The 14,093-nt window shown below is 44.9% G+C and overlaps 1 protein-coding gene across 1 annotated transcript in view; it reads left to right on the plus strand.

Annotated features, from left to right (window-relative positions):
- EFCAB5 (EF-hand calcium binding domain 5) overlaps positions 1–14,093 on the plus strand; it is a 56,008-nt gene that overhangs the window by 36,113 nt on the left and 5,802 nt on the right. The window contains exons 12-18 of the mRNA XM_073316004.1: positions 308–464; positions 6,641–6,930; positions 7,927–8,099; positions 9,410–9,638; positions 10,967–11,119; positions 12,457–12,560; positions 13,581–14,077. Of these exons, the coding sequence (XP_073172105.1) occupies positions 308–464; positions 6,641–6,930; positions 7,927–8,099; positions 9,410–9,638; positions 10,967–11,119; positions 12,457–12,560; positions 13,581–14,077 (1,603 nt within the window). The remainder of the gene's footprint in view (positions 1–307; positions 465–6,640; positions 6,931–7,926; positions 8,100–9,409; positions 9,639–10,966; positions 11,120–12,456; positions 12,561–13,580; positions 14,078–14,093) is intronic.

Consider the following 14,093-nt stretch of genomic DNA (forward strand, 5'->3'; position numbering starts at 1 on the left):
ACTTTGGGAGTCAATCCCTTTGAGAAGCTAAAGCTCATTCTGCCTGCTAAAACTGAGCTGTCACTTCTGTATAATCTTTTCCAATATCTTCCTGCTTTTGTGACTGCCATCTAGTTCAGATCTTAATGGTATTTTTACAGTGATTGCCTGGATGACAGGCTTTTTATGACCATCATGAATGGACAAATGTCCAAATGATGAACCAGACATTGCAATTCCCCTACTGGTGGGTGTGGACACTGAGCATTGTCAAAAGCCAGCTTTTCCTTACAGCTTTCCTGTCTCTGTTGCTTCTTCCCTGTCCTAGGTTCACCGTGAGGCTCTCTTGGCCCGAAGGAAACTGCTCCTGGAGGCACTCTTTGAGAAGTGGGACAACGAATGCTCTGGGTACCTTGACCTGAAAGAGGTGGATGCTGTTCTAAGCACATTTAAGGAAGGAATGGAAAAAGAGGCTCTGAAAAAGGGTAAGAAAACACCAGTTTGGAGGTATACAGTGAGAGAAAAACGCTATGTAACATGCTGAGTCACTAGCCATTCAAAGATGGTGCTAATGAAGTCGGGGCAAGGACTATTTTTGCATATGCCACTGTAAACATAAGGAACTGTAGATGAAATGGAAATGAAGGTTTGTGGCTATAGATGGGCAGGAAGTGTCCTTTCTTTTCAATTATCCATGGCCTGAGAGTTTGGGGTCCTTTCATGCAGGTGTCAAAGTGGCAGCTTGCTGCTTTCACAGGGTAATGAAATGCAGAAAAAGGATATCTGTTATAATGAGCAGTAAGTAACCATGATTTGGACTTGAAAACTGTAGCCATAGAGCAGTCCTGTGGGCGAGCGTTTGAAATTTGTGGTCCGACTTGCCTTCTGTTGTGCACAGCTATACTGAATGGGTGATCCTCAACCAGCCTCTGGAATGGTACTGTCAGTGCTCCCTGCAGGCCTCAAATGGCCTTTCAGAATCCACACAGGGAGTTCAGCTCTCGTGATAGAAATAGAGATTTGGAGTTGTGGTTTGTGTGGGGCTTTTAGCAGCTAATATCAGCTCATTTAGCTGACTAACTTTACAAAGTTGGTCTTCTGGAAAACAGGCTGGATCAGACAAACGTGCAGCAGGCCCTCAGAATCCATCTGGCAGCTCAGTAGATATGCTACCAAGCCATAGTACTACCAAGCACCATGTTAAGGGGGGCGGGTTGTGTACTCACTGGAACTTTTGGGTACGCCATAGACTAGTCTGCCACCATGGACAGCCACCCTTCCCAATGCTTCCTCCTGAAAGGTTGCACGTGACATTTGTCCAGGCTACTTATTGCTGACAAGAATGATTAAGTATGGCATATTTTGACAACCTTCCCAAATCCCCTCATCCCACATCTCATGTCAGGCTAGCTGTGGGAAGCACTGTCATGCCTCAGTCAATTGCATCCCTGTCCTGGGGCCATATAACACAGAGTTGACAGAGTGCCATCTCTGTGGTTCTAAGGACATATGTTGTAGGTCAGCATATTGCAGTCAATTTAACACCGCCACGGGGAAGTGGCCCTGCCCTGGAGCACGCACTCCATCCCAGCAGTCTCTTACCTGCTGGGATATAAACTATTGTTGTTTATAATGCAGTGAGTGCCCAAACTCTGGTAGGGTGCTGTATAGAAATACAGGGAGGTGCAGTCCCTGCTTTGAGGAGTTTACACTCTGAGTGACAAATAAACAGACAAAGGATGGAAGGAAAAGGGACACAACATAGAAGCAATATAAAACTATCCCCAGCTGCCTCTGGCTAAACTTTCATAGATATCCTGGTACAAGAGGGCAGTGCCCTTGAAGACCAGCTCCAGATCTGAGTTGCATTCAGCATGGAGGAAAGCCCAAGGTCTGAGGGTGTGTCTACACTGCAGTCCGAGGTGTGACTAAAGCACGGATAGACATACCTGTGCTAGCTTTACCCATGCACGCACGGCTCAAAATAGCAGCATAGATGCAGCAGCAGGACTTAAGCATGGGCTAACAAAGTGAATACATAACCAGGGTTCCCAATGTGCTTGTACAGATGCTCTGAAGTCCATGCATCTCATCAACACTGCTCTTTTTAACTATGCTAGCACGGGTATGTCTAACTTTCACACCTTGGACTGCAGTGCAGACATACCCTGAGACATCTGTCTTTAGAGAGTCAATTCTCATCTTGATAGAGAAGTGTAACTCACCTTAACAATGTCATGGGCCTTAGAAATCCTAGTGTCACCACGAAGTGGAGGGGCCAGCAGCAGTGATGTGGTCTTTAGGATTCACGGGAACAGGCGGATTTAACTTACTGTCCCTGTCTCTTACAGTTCGTTGAATTGTATCCCTGCTAACAAGGGTGCAATCGTACAGGGTCATGCAATTCCCAGCAAAGCCATCAGTTCTACAGCAGATTCACTCTTTCAGAAGCTGAACCAGTTTTTTCTCTGCAAATGAGAAACTCTCCACCAATGGTACCGTCCCTCCCTTGCCAGTTAGTCTATATTCTGGCATTATACCTCCACTGCATCCCGCTGGCTGCACATCAGCCAAAAGCATGTCACACACAGCCAGACTCTAGTGACAGTTCCCAAACAACTGTCAGAGTGGCTGAAAGAATAGTACAACTCAATGGGAAGTGCTTCTCCTGCATGGACCCAGCGTGGCACATCTCCTGTGTGTACATACACAGGAGCAGGGGTTAGTGCGGTGCATAGCTTAGGGGGTTGCTCCTCTGTTCGCATAGACTGAGGAGAGTGTGATGTTAGTGCAGGCAGACCCTAGCCATAAAAGCACCATTGAAAAAGATGTGGCCAGTAGCTCTAGTTCTAGGGGAATGAACTAGGCCTGGTGGTACTACAGTACGTGTGTATCACACACCTGTGCAGGAGACATTAGGATGCCCACTCCCAAGCCACATGATGACCACTTGCACATACAGCTGGTTGAAACATTTTTACTCTAATAATTTTATGATGAAAAATGGCTTTTTCTGAGACATTATTTTGACAGAAATTCTTTGGGTTTTCACAAAAAAAACCCCCAAAGCAAACATTGTTTGGCTTGTTGGGTATTTCTTTATGCCTTCCACCTTTTTTAAAAAAAGAGCCAGGGAGGCAAGAAGGAAGGGAGCAAAAGGGGGGAAGTATCCCAAACACAAACATTATTCATTTTGTCACAAAACCTAAACATTCCTTGAAAATAATTGTGCACATTTTTGCAGCTCCAAGGGACAATAAGTCACTGGCAAACATTTCTAAATGGTCCAGAGCCATGTAGGGCTTACCTGTGCTTCCAGTGAAATCAATGATAAAATTCTCATTGACTTCCAAGGGAGCAGACTCTTAGCTCCCATAAATATCAGGGTCTTAGGCTCTTGGATGCTGTGAGAGGCAATCAGAGCGGCTTCTTTCCTGCTCTGGCATATAATTTGTCAGAGCATTTTCCATTATGCCGTTCTTTACAAACCATTACATGTATTGATCACGAAATACTACTCTCCTAGCAGCAAACTTCACACTTGCACACATACTTAATTGATTATCTGTTAACTGAGGCACTGAAGCCTACTGACAAACAGCTCTCTCTCGGTTTACTTGTTTGGGGACTGCAAAATTTCAGATGAGGGTGCAGGACAGATGATCAGAATAAGAGCATTTGCACTTGTAGTGGGGGCAGCAGATGAATACCGTGTTTCAGAAAGAAGAAAGCCTAGCCTGAAAATTCAAACGACTGTACAAGAGCACCCTCTTGTGTGCAAATATAGCATTATGGGAGGTAACTGGAGTGCATAAGGAACTATTTAATCAATAAAAAGGAGTACTTGTGGCACCTTAGAGACTAACCAATTTATTTGAGCATAAGCTTTTGTGAGCTACAGTAGCTCACGAAAGCTTATGCTCAAATAAATTGGTTAGTCTCTAAGGTGCCATAAGTACTCCTTTTCTTTTTGCGAATACAGACTAACACGGCTGTTACTCTGAAACCTATTTAATCAATGAGGAAGGCTGGGTAGTTGAGAAGAACTCCTGCATAGATAAGTCCAGGACTCAGCTGAATAGAAAACAATAGGAGAGGCTCACATTTTCAGAATTGGCCCAGTATTAATCCTAGTTATGTGGCGTAGGGTTTATAGCCTGTTCTTTAAAAGTCTGTACCCTCTCTAGGTCTCGGCACGTGTCTGTAGAATCATAGAAATCAGAAGAACTGGAGCTAGCCCACTGTGGGCCGTAAGCAGGAGTATTTTGGGGGGCTTCCACACAACACATATTATAAAAGCAAATATGGGCCCCCTTGAGTTGCTAGGTCCTGGGTCCAGTGCAAGATTGCTCCCTACAGTACATTTTCTAGTGCTCTGTCCAGTCTGCCTTTAAATATTCCAAGTGAAAGCTCTTCAGCTACTTCCTTGGAAGACTATTCCAGCCTGATAGACATCTTTGTTATGGTTCGTTTCATGATAGTCAGACTGATTTTTCCTGTGATTAGTTTCATCCCATTATTGTTTTATTCTCTTGTGTTCTCTTACACTTCCTCTCCTTCCCCCACATATTTCCAGACTGTTACCCTCTTCCCCTGTAGTCATCTCTTAGCCAAACTATGCATGTTTAGCTCTTAGAATTTTTCCTTTCTACGTCACTCCCACCAAACCCCAATCATTTTGGTGCTCTTCTATCAACACCTTCTGGTTGGTATCTTTCTGGTAATGAGGTGCCCAGAATTCAGTGCAGTACTCCAGGTATAGTTGTACCAGAGCCAGAGAGGAAGAGTAATTTACTGTCCACTCTCATTGCCAGATCTCTTGAAGCCATTGTGCTTTACAGGTGTCTCCCTCCTGCTGCATAGTTATCTTTTGGATTATTTCCCCCTCTGATGTATTGGCATTTATTTTTCCAAGTTGAGTCTAACATTCTTATTTTCCTATTGTTTTGAATCTGTCTAGGTCCTTTTGTATTATTTCACTGTCCTCATTAGTGTTTGCAGCACCTTCCAGTTTAGTCTCCTCTGTGAATGTCATTAATGTGCTGTACATTATTTAGATTGAAAGCTCTTTGGGGCAGGTCCATTTGTTTGTTTGTACAGCATCTAGCACATGATTGGGGCCCTATGTGCTACCACAATGTTCATCATCATTCATCATAATCTTCAAGTTCACCTCCCTACAGCTTGATGCATTGTCATTTATCATTGCCCTTTGTTACTGCCCAACAGACAGTTTTCTCTTCTGTGACAATGTTCATAGGTAAGCCAGTCTGAATAAACTCTGGGAATAAGATTTCATGAGACAGTATCAAATGCTTGACTGAAATCCAATTATATCACATCTACTCTCTTCTCTGCTGCAACACTGGCTAGGCACTCCAGAGGTTATTTTTGAAGGAGACTTCTTCAGTGTCCCATGTATGTCAACCCTCTTGGGGTTAATCACATAGGGGTAGACAGGCTTATTGCAATCCAGCATGAGTAAGGGGCATGCATAGCTACGCTACCCCAGGAGCGTCTCAGTTTGAGCCATGCTTCCCCCTTTCTCCAGGGGGGAAGTAAATTGTGTCAGTCCTTGTGCTAGAACAGCTTACTCCTCCCCTCGGTCAGTTTGGCTGCACTGGCTGGTGCATTTGGAAGCGGGATGTGGCAAGGTTCCACCCATTCCCTCCCTGCCCGCTTACCCTCTGCTCAAATGTGCAGGATGGGAAATAGCAGCCTGGCACAGAGGGGTGAGGCGTGTAGCCCCTTGACTACTCGGGGAGGAAATATTCAGCAGGTCATGACTGAGCCCTTAGTAATTTTTGAAACTAATAAATCACTGTAGATCAATTCAACCCTGAAACCCGAAAGGGGGAAAACAGAAGTACAGAGCATGTGATCTTCAGAGAAGAGCCATGTAAAACAGTGCTTTTCTTCCTGTTTTCCCTGTCTGCATCTCCTGGTGAAATTCTACTATTCCAGAGCATCATCCAGTTGTCTATGTACGATAAATGGAGTTTTAATTTTGTTTCATCCTCAATATGAGATTTAACACAATACAAATGTTATTTCAGTAATTCAACCCAGACAACCAAAGCAGAGTTAGTAAGATTATAGCTGCTTTGGAAGGTCTTAAAAACCCCATGGTGAATCCAAGTGCTGTACGTAATGGAAATCCTTGGGGACAAGATTGAACTGTGAGGTCATCAGTAGGCTTTCGTCTTCAGGGTGTTAATGGGAGTGGCCAGTAGTTCTTCTGTAGAACTTGTGGCTGCTTCTGGAGCATGCAGCACTAATAGGGACATCTACATGCCCCTGGCTGCAGCAGGTCATCCTAAGTCCCTGCAGTTTGGCTATGTGGTTGAGGTGAATGTGATTCTGGGACAAACAGGAGCAACCTCTAGATTTTCCCGACATGTGTAGCTTGGCTGCTTTGTGGAGGTGTGCATAGGGGAGATTTGGGAGCACTGTCCAGGTGATTTTCTCAGTGTCTGAGACCACTGTGATCTGGAAGAGAGAGTGCATCCTGCCTTTATGGCTGCCATAACACCTACATTTTGATTTTGGGGAGGAGGAAGTGAGTGGAAAGAGTGACTCTTTCAAATGATGGGCAGGGAACACTGAGGGAGAGCAAAACAGACAGGTGTGCCTGTGTCCGTATTTGTGTTTCATCCCTTAGCAAAGAAGCACTTTCGCTGCTCCCACCCACACCCCGGTGGTGTGGTGAAGTTGTCTCCAAAGGAATTTCAAACCTATCTGGAATTGGTTGTTTCTGAGCTTACTGGTAACGAAGATGAAGTTCTTGATACGGTGGTGGAGTTTCTGACCACGAGCGTGGCGCGAACCCACATGGAACGCCTGCGAAGTTCTGCCAGGAGGAAGTGGCTGCACAATATCCAGCATGCGGCTGAGACCAGTGGGGCAAGCATGGATCCAGTGTACAAGGCAGTCTTTAAGGCACTTTCCCAGGTATGCATCACTACCAGCTGCGTGAGTGACACAGACTGTCTAGTGTGGATTATGGCTGACACTGTCTTCAGCTAAAGGGCTACATTCACCACCAGTCCAGGTGAGTGTAACTTGATGTGGGAAGCTTCACCTACCCTCAGTATGCCTATCTGAAGATAGTGTAATCACTTGCTGTTCCGGAGACTCAGAGATTAAATAGCTGAGGCTGTTGTAGGTCAGGGATGAGATGCAGAAGCTCTTGCCAGGTGCTATATCTATCAGATGCCATCAGTGTCTCACGGTCATGATCACCTAATCACCTCAAGTTTTGGAAAATTTAATAAAATAAAATCCAGAAATGCATGTTCCTGGTTTTATGGTTTCTGAAAATAAATACGCATCATTCAGTTTTTGATGCATATGGAGAATTTATAATGTGAATGGCTTCACATTTGCTTCCAGGTGCAATTTAAGGTGTTAATATTGATCTTTAAAGGCTTATCTGATGACCCCTACTACATAATGGACCCTCTTCTCTTCCTATGCAGTGTGATGGCAGCTGATGCACTCTTGCTAGCTGTTCCTAGATTTAACTTCTCAAGGCTAGAGCCAGGGTATCCTTGTGGGAAGGCTCTGGACTCTGGTATTTGCTTGCGTTTTTGGTCCAAGACAGTCTGCCCCGGAGATGAAGTTCATTGGGGTTTTTGCTTAGGCATAGGTCATTAGGGGCAGATTGTATTTTTAGAAAAACGTGGTCTCTGCTTAGCAGAAGCAGGAAACAAATCCATCCTCCCTGCCCGTCAAAATGCAGCTTTTGAGTTGATGGTACAGTGAACTGGCCCAGAACCCATTAGACAAGTGACAGCATGGTCATCATTAATCATCTGGTGTAAGAGAAATAAAGTCATTGGCCTAGAATAGCATCCTGTGATAAATGAGATAAGCTATAAGCACATGAAATAAGTGTAATGGCCAGTGGCTAATGCACAGATGTAACGTGAAACATTTGGTTGCTAGGATGCAGAAGCCCATGGGAATAACAAGAAGATCAGTGCGTATATTGCCCTTTTGGAACAGAACCAGCTTTCACCAGAGCGGGGAGAGGTTCTCCTGCGGTATGTGGCTTGCACCTCAGATGATGCCCCATACATCCTAAACCAGGCACTTTATAGGGACATGAAAGGAGTAAGGTAAGGAAACCTGCACAGAGCTGTTACCTTTTCTTAAGTCACTTGAATCATGGAATTTAGAGAGTACAGTGACTATGGAAAAGACAATCCCTCAGGGGCCAACACAGGATTTTATCCCTTATAAATCTGATTGTACTTTTTACCAGTAGTTCTCATCCAGAGGGTCCAGAGCCCTCTGGGGGGCTGTGAGCAGGTTTCAGGGGATCCACCAAGCAATGGCCGGCATTAAACTCATTAGGGCCAGGGCAGAAAGCCAAAGTCCCGCTGCACGGGACTGCAGCCCAGGGCCCCAAGCCACACCACCCGGGGCTTAAGCCAAAGCTTTGTGGTGCCCTCTTGGCATGTGGCCCCAGGCAATTGCCCTGCTTGCTACCCCCTAATGCCGGCCTTGGTTTTTATATGCAGAAAAACAGTTGTTGTGGCACAGCTGGGCCAGGGAGTTTTTATAGCATGTTGGGTGGGGCTTCAGAAAGAGAAAAGTTGAGAACCCCTGCTTTATACAACCGCGTTTTAAATGTCCTAAGGGATCAGGCGCCCACTCCTTTACTTTGGGAGACTGTTCCACAGTCTAAGAAGTCTTATCCTTAAAGAAGATTTTGTATTATATTCAGCCTACAGTTTCTTTTAAACTTCTTCCATTACTGCTATCTATACCCCCTTTCTATCACTACAGAGCACTTTCCACTCCCTTACACCCTTTAAGCTCTAGGAAACAATCATCATGCCTGCTTATCACTTATGTAAGTTCTACATATTTGTCTCTTTATCTCCTTCCTTATACATCATCCCCTCTATTACTATCATCACTATTAGTCCCCTCTGAATCGCCACCCTTCATTTGTCTCTATTTAGTTACATTCTTTAGCTGATATTTTACAGAACTTTGAAGATGAAAAGTGCCATGTAAGTGCTAAATATTATTGTCATTATCTTTCTGGGATGCACGAGGTAGATCCAGTATTCTAGGTGTTGTTTTATCCGTGCCTGACAGGGCTGGAGCATCACCTTCCTACTCCAGTCCAGGATGCCTTAGCATAAAGAGCCCAAAACTGCACTGTGGGTTTGTTTGCCTTGTTGGTGCTATGTGGCATTGCACCCTCCTGTCTAATTGCTATCCACCATTTCCTGTGGGAGTCTTCAGGGCACTGCTGCTTTCAAGTTTCCCTCTCTACATTGAACACCTGTGTTTGGATTATTTTACCCCCAGATGTATTGGAAATCCTCAGAGCTTTTCTAAAGACTTTCTCTGCCTACTTACCTTTCTCCTACAAACCTCCTCTTGCCCTCCCCGTGGTATTCCTGTCCCTCAGCTTTGCAGCAGCAGAAGAGGGGAAGCCAGTCCATGTTCCAAGAGTTAAGTTCCATGGAAATATCCACTTCTGGAACTATGACCGGCCAGAACGGGAGAGGAGAGGCTCATTCCTGGTGCTGCCACTGCAGGATTCCCGATGGAGGGCCTTCGGGATTCTAGGACTTGACACCCTGCGGGACCAGTGTGAGCAAACCATCTTTCTAACCCATGAGATCGGTTTCTATCAGGTGGGCACAATGAGAAAAGCAGGGTCATTAGATGGTTCAAACAAGCAGTTTGGGACTGTGTGGACTTCACGTGCCTTGCTGTGAATGGGCAGCAGCTGTACAGTTAGAAAATGCACTGTAAATCCATTTTACTCTCTGGGATGAAAATGACACAAATAGACCAGTATTATCCCCATGTCAGATATTTATGTAGAAGGCTTCGCCTCTAAATGTGAATGGTGAACTACAAAGAGATTTGTACAAAGTTCATACTTATTAGCAGTTATTTACTGAACACAGTGGTTGCGTGTTTTGAACATAAGAATGGGTCAGACCAATGGTCCATCTAGCTCAGTATCCTGTCCAACAGCAGCCAGTGTCAGAGGGAATGAACAGAACAGGTCAATTTATCAAATGAACCATCCTCTGTTGTCCAGTCCCAGCTTCTGGCAGTCAGAGGTTTAAGGACCCCCAGGGCATGGGGTTGCATCCCTGACCATCTTGGTCAATAGCCATTGATGGAATTCTCCTTCATGAACTTAGCTACATACTTGTGTCATGAAACTGTTCACTTTATACTTTCTGGACTAATTGCAAACCACTGCACTTCAGGTTCCTTTACCAGTGTTTCCAAATATCCAGATGTTTCAGGCTGGATCAGAGAAAAAATCTTCTTCTCTACAGTCCCATAAAACTTTCAGTATAATTTCTTCATGTGTTTCTACTTTGCCAGTTGATAATGATTCCAATTAGTGGAAGTCAAGCTGGAGATAGTATCAGCAGCCAGGTATTACAGCAGTGGGCGCAATAGAAACAGAATCTGGAAAATCTCCGTGGATGTTAAGATACAATGGGAAGAAAGGGAACTTTACAGAGATACACAGTCAACCAAAAATGATAGCTGGTACACAGCCTAGCCCCTGTGCATGCATCACTTATTCCTTAGTTTTCTCTGTTTGATATTTTTGCTTTACTTTAATTCCCCCCCTTTCCCCCCCTTTTATTTACCTGGCCAGAATGCTAGTAGAGAACTGCTGTTGGAACCGGACTCATTGTAGTTACCCCTCTTGGCCAGGAGGGAGCACAATATGCCAGCACTGGGAGGCAAGTCCTCCCTTCTCAGAGACCATGTTCTCCAATCATTCAGCTCTCCAGTACTGGCCTGGGCCCCTGAACTCTGGAGTCCCCTTGACAATGGCAATCACAGGCTAGCTTTATATTCTTAGAGATTCTCTCCTTTAAAAGAAATTTTTATAGACTAACATTTTACTAATTTTTTTTTGCTTAATTTGCTATGAAAATGTCCCCGACTTTATCTCCAAGTCATTTAGAGGGTTCTGTTTCCATAGGGGGTTTCCCGCATATTCAGCAAAGCCTACCACCATGTCCACACACTGGAAAACATATTGCAGGTTGCATTCACTGCTGTGGGTTGGCTCTGCACTAGGGCACCCACCATCCGCAACATCACTACGTACCTGGTAGAGCCTGGCAAAGATAAGGTATGTCTAGTCCTTTCACGTTAGTCTCAGACCACTGCACAGAAGAGACCTCTTGATATAATAGTGATATATTGGGCTAGTGCAGTTTAGCAGGGATCAACCATTGTTAGCTCAGTTTGGTTCTCAACCAAGATTAATCCTGCTACAGATTCTAGTACCTGATACAAGATTCTGTGGGGGAAAAGGGAAGGAAGGTTCCTTCTCTAGGGGATGCCACTTTTCATTCTTGCTGTCCCTTACAGTGATCTTCCTTCAACCAAGAAAGGCTGGTTGGGATTCCCTTCAGTTCCTGCATTAAAATCAGCAGCACCCCCCTCAGTAAGCTTCTCCTATGAGCTAAAGGTACTGGACCTTTAGTACTCCTGGCTCCTACCAGCCAATAGAGCAAGACACCAGACTCAGTACTGCATGCAGAGCGGCCTGTGGAAGTATAGAACAATAACCACATGGTTACCATGCTAGCCCACTCAGCAGTTGTCTGCCAAATCAGTCCTAAAAGGGAACTGCTCTACTGTGGAGGAAAAAACCAGCCAAGATTATGGTATGGAAAGGGAAAATGGTTCATGTTCTGGCTCTTCATCCTGAAACAACATCAGCAGGCAAAATGTAAATACGAATCAAGAGGCAGACTGCTCGCAATTAGCTCGCATGCATGGGCAGCCCACTCGCCTGCAGTTCATATTCCAATTATGCAGCAGGTGCTGAGACACTGGGATGCTTGTCAGCTTACCTCAAACTGAATTAGGTAGATAAAAAGCAAGAGGATGAAATGTTTGGGACTGAGCTTGTGTTATGGTCGCTGCTGCAGCCACAGCTCAGCTGCTTCCCTGTGATAAACAGGTTTCCCGCTGGCAACTTATCTTTCATTCCTGGCTTTACATTTTCATCTTGTTGGCTGCCCATATGTCATATTATTTGCTTCCTAAAGATGGCTGTGTGCTTTTCATCTGGCAAGATACACCGACATGAGCGCTGTGTCTATGGAAGCTATTGTACCATGGGAACTGAAGTGAAAATGAACTGTCCATAGGTAGCCCCCTCACTAGGCTGAGGCTCATCCACCTGTTGGCATCCTTCAGGACTGGACCACAGGGATAAGTTTAATTAGGCCAGTCGAAGGAAGATGTTGTACATATCTGTGGTGCACGGTGAGTGCTAGAATCTGGGACTGTGGGGACAAAACCACACCTGGTTAGAAGCTGTCCTTAAATCATCCCACTGAGGGTGAATGTGAGTGAGAGCTCTCCCCTAAGAAGCAAGCAGTCGTTCTCTCTCCAAGCTTCAAAGTGGATGTTCGTTTTCTGAATGCAACAAAAACACCCTTTCCTCTTTTCAAGATAAGTGACTACGTTTTGCGTGAGATGATGACTACAGATCACTCTGGGCACATGGAAATCCCCTCCCCTCCCACTGTTCTCCGCAGGAGAGAAAATATCTTCAGGTGGGTTTGAGACTCTTCTGCCATCTGCAGGGATTTACAATAGTCATCCATGCCTATGCTGTAACACATGCAAAGAGCACTCAGCAGAGGCAGACTCCGTTCAACGGTAAACTTGCTGCTGCATTCGTCTCTTGGCTGCTGTCACATGCAGGAGGCTGGCTGCTGGATAGAAGATTAGGCTGATAGGTTAAGTCCAATTGTAATGTCCGGCCTACCGCTGGCAGAATATGCATACACTTTGTATACAGTCTGTGGGAATGGTGTCTATCTGTCTATCATATGCTCTCTCCCATGGTATCTGGTGTGTGTGTGTGGTAATACATTATCCAGGGTTAGGAATCTTTTCTTTGGGCTAGATCCTGTAAACATTCAACACCAAGCATAATGCATACTCACATGAGTAGGTCCATATACTTCAAGAAAGCACGGTGTCTGGTAGTGACTGTTTGCAGGGCAAGGCCCCATATCTTGAGCATTCTGTTCTTTAAATTAATGTATCTTTTTTCCTGGTTCTGTTATCCTCATTTCCTCTGAAACATCCTACTGTGTAGTTATTACCTTCAACTGCCAAGGTCCTCACAGGCTTAGCTATTACATACATCTTCCCTTGCTGCTGAACTTAGTCAAGAAGTTACTTGCTGTTCCAGCAGATGTTTTTACTTTTTGTGAAACTCCACGGAGCAAATGTCAAGATCACTCTGAACCGGAAACTGTGTTTGCAGCAAGAACACAACACTAACTTAGTGTTTGTTTAAACCCATATGATTCTCAATACTAGATGAGGATGAGCAGGGTTGTGCTCCGAAGTGCTATTTCTATCCTTCCAATATGGCTGGAATGTTGTCTGTATCTGCCTGCTTGTAGGCCACAGGGAGGAAAGCAGCTGTTTTAGTAATATAAAAATTCCTTCCCTTCAACAGCAAGATATGTACGGTCCTTCACTGCAAATGCTACAGTAGTTGCCAAAAAGGCTGGAGTTGTAGAGTTTATGATCTTGTCCTCATTCTACTGTCATTTCAGAGATTACCTCTTCAAGTGCACAGACAGTTCCGAGGTCATTAGCACCTTTGCCTATGAAGAGCCTCACATTGCAGTTCCACTCCGTGAGCCAACAGGACGGGCCTTTGGGGTGTTTGATCTCAGCCCTGCACATTACCAGGGGTTACCACCTCATGAGCACAAAGACCTGCGGATAATGCTGAAGACGGCCCAGGCAGCTTGCTCCGAGATACTGAAAGAGTCTTCAGGGGAAACAGACCCAATCTATGTCCTAGGTACTGTGCGTGCAGGGCCAGTACAGTTTCTTTGGCCGATATTAGGAATCTCAGTAAAATTAAAGCCAAGACAGCACTCAGACAAGTACAGAAATACAAATAAAAACATACTTCAGTCATTTAAACCAAGTTTAAGTGAACCCCAAATCTCAGCAGACTCTGGGGAAAACAGCAAGGGAGGAAGAATGTTTCAGAGGCTCTGGCCCAGCTCCTCACGGATATTTATTCGTATTGAGTTAGGTGGATCTAACTACCTTTG

Source organism: Lepidochelys kempii, chromosome 17 (assembly GCF_965140265.1).
Source record: "Lepidochelys kempii isolate rLepKem1 chromosome 17, rLepKem1.hap2, whole genome shotgun sequence".
Lineage (NCBI taxonomy): Eukaryota > Metazoa > Chordata > Testudines > Cheloniidae > Lepidochelys > Lepidochelys kempii.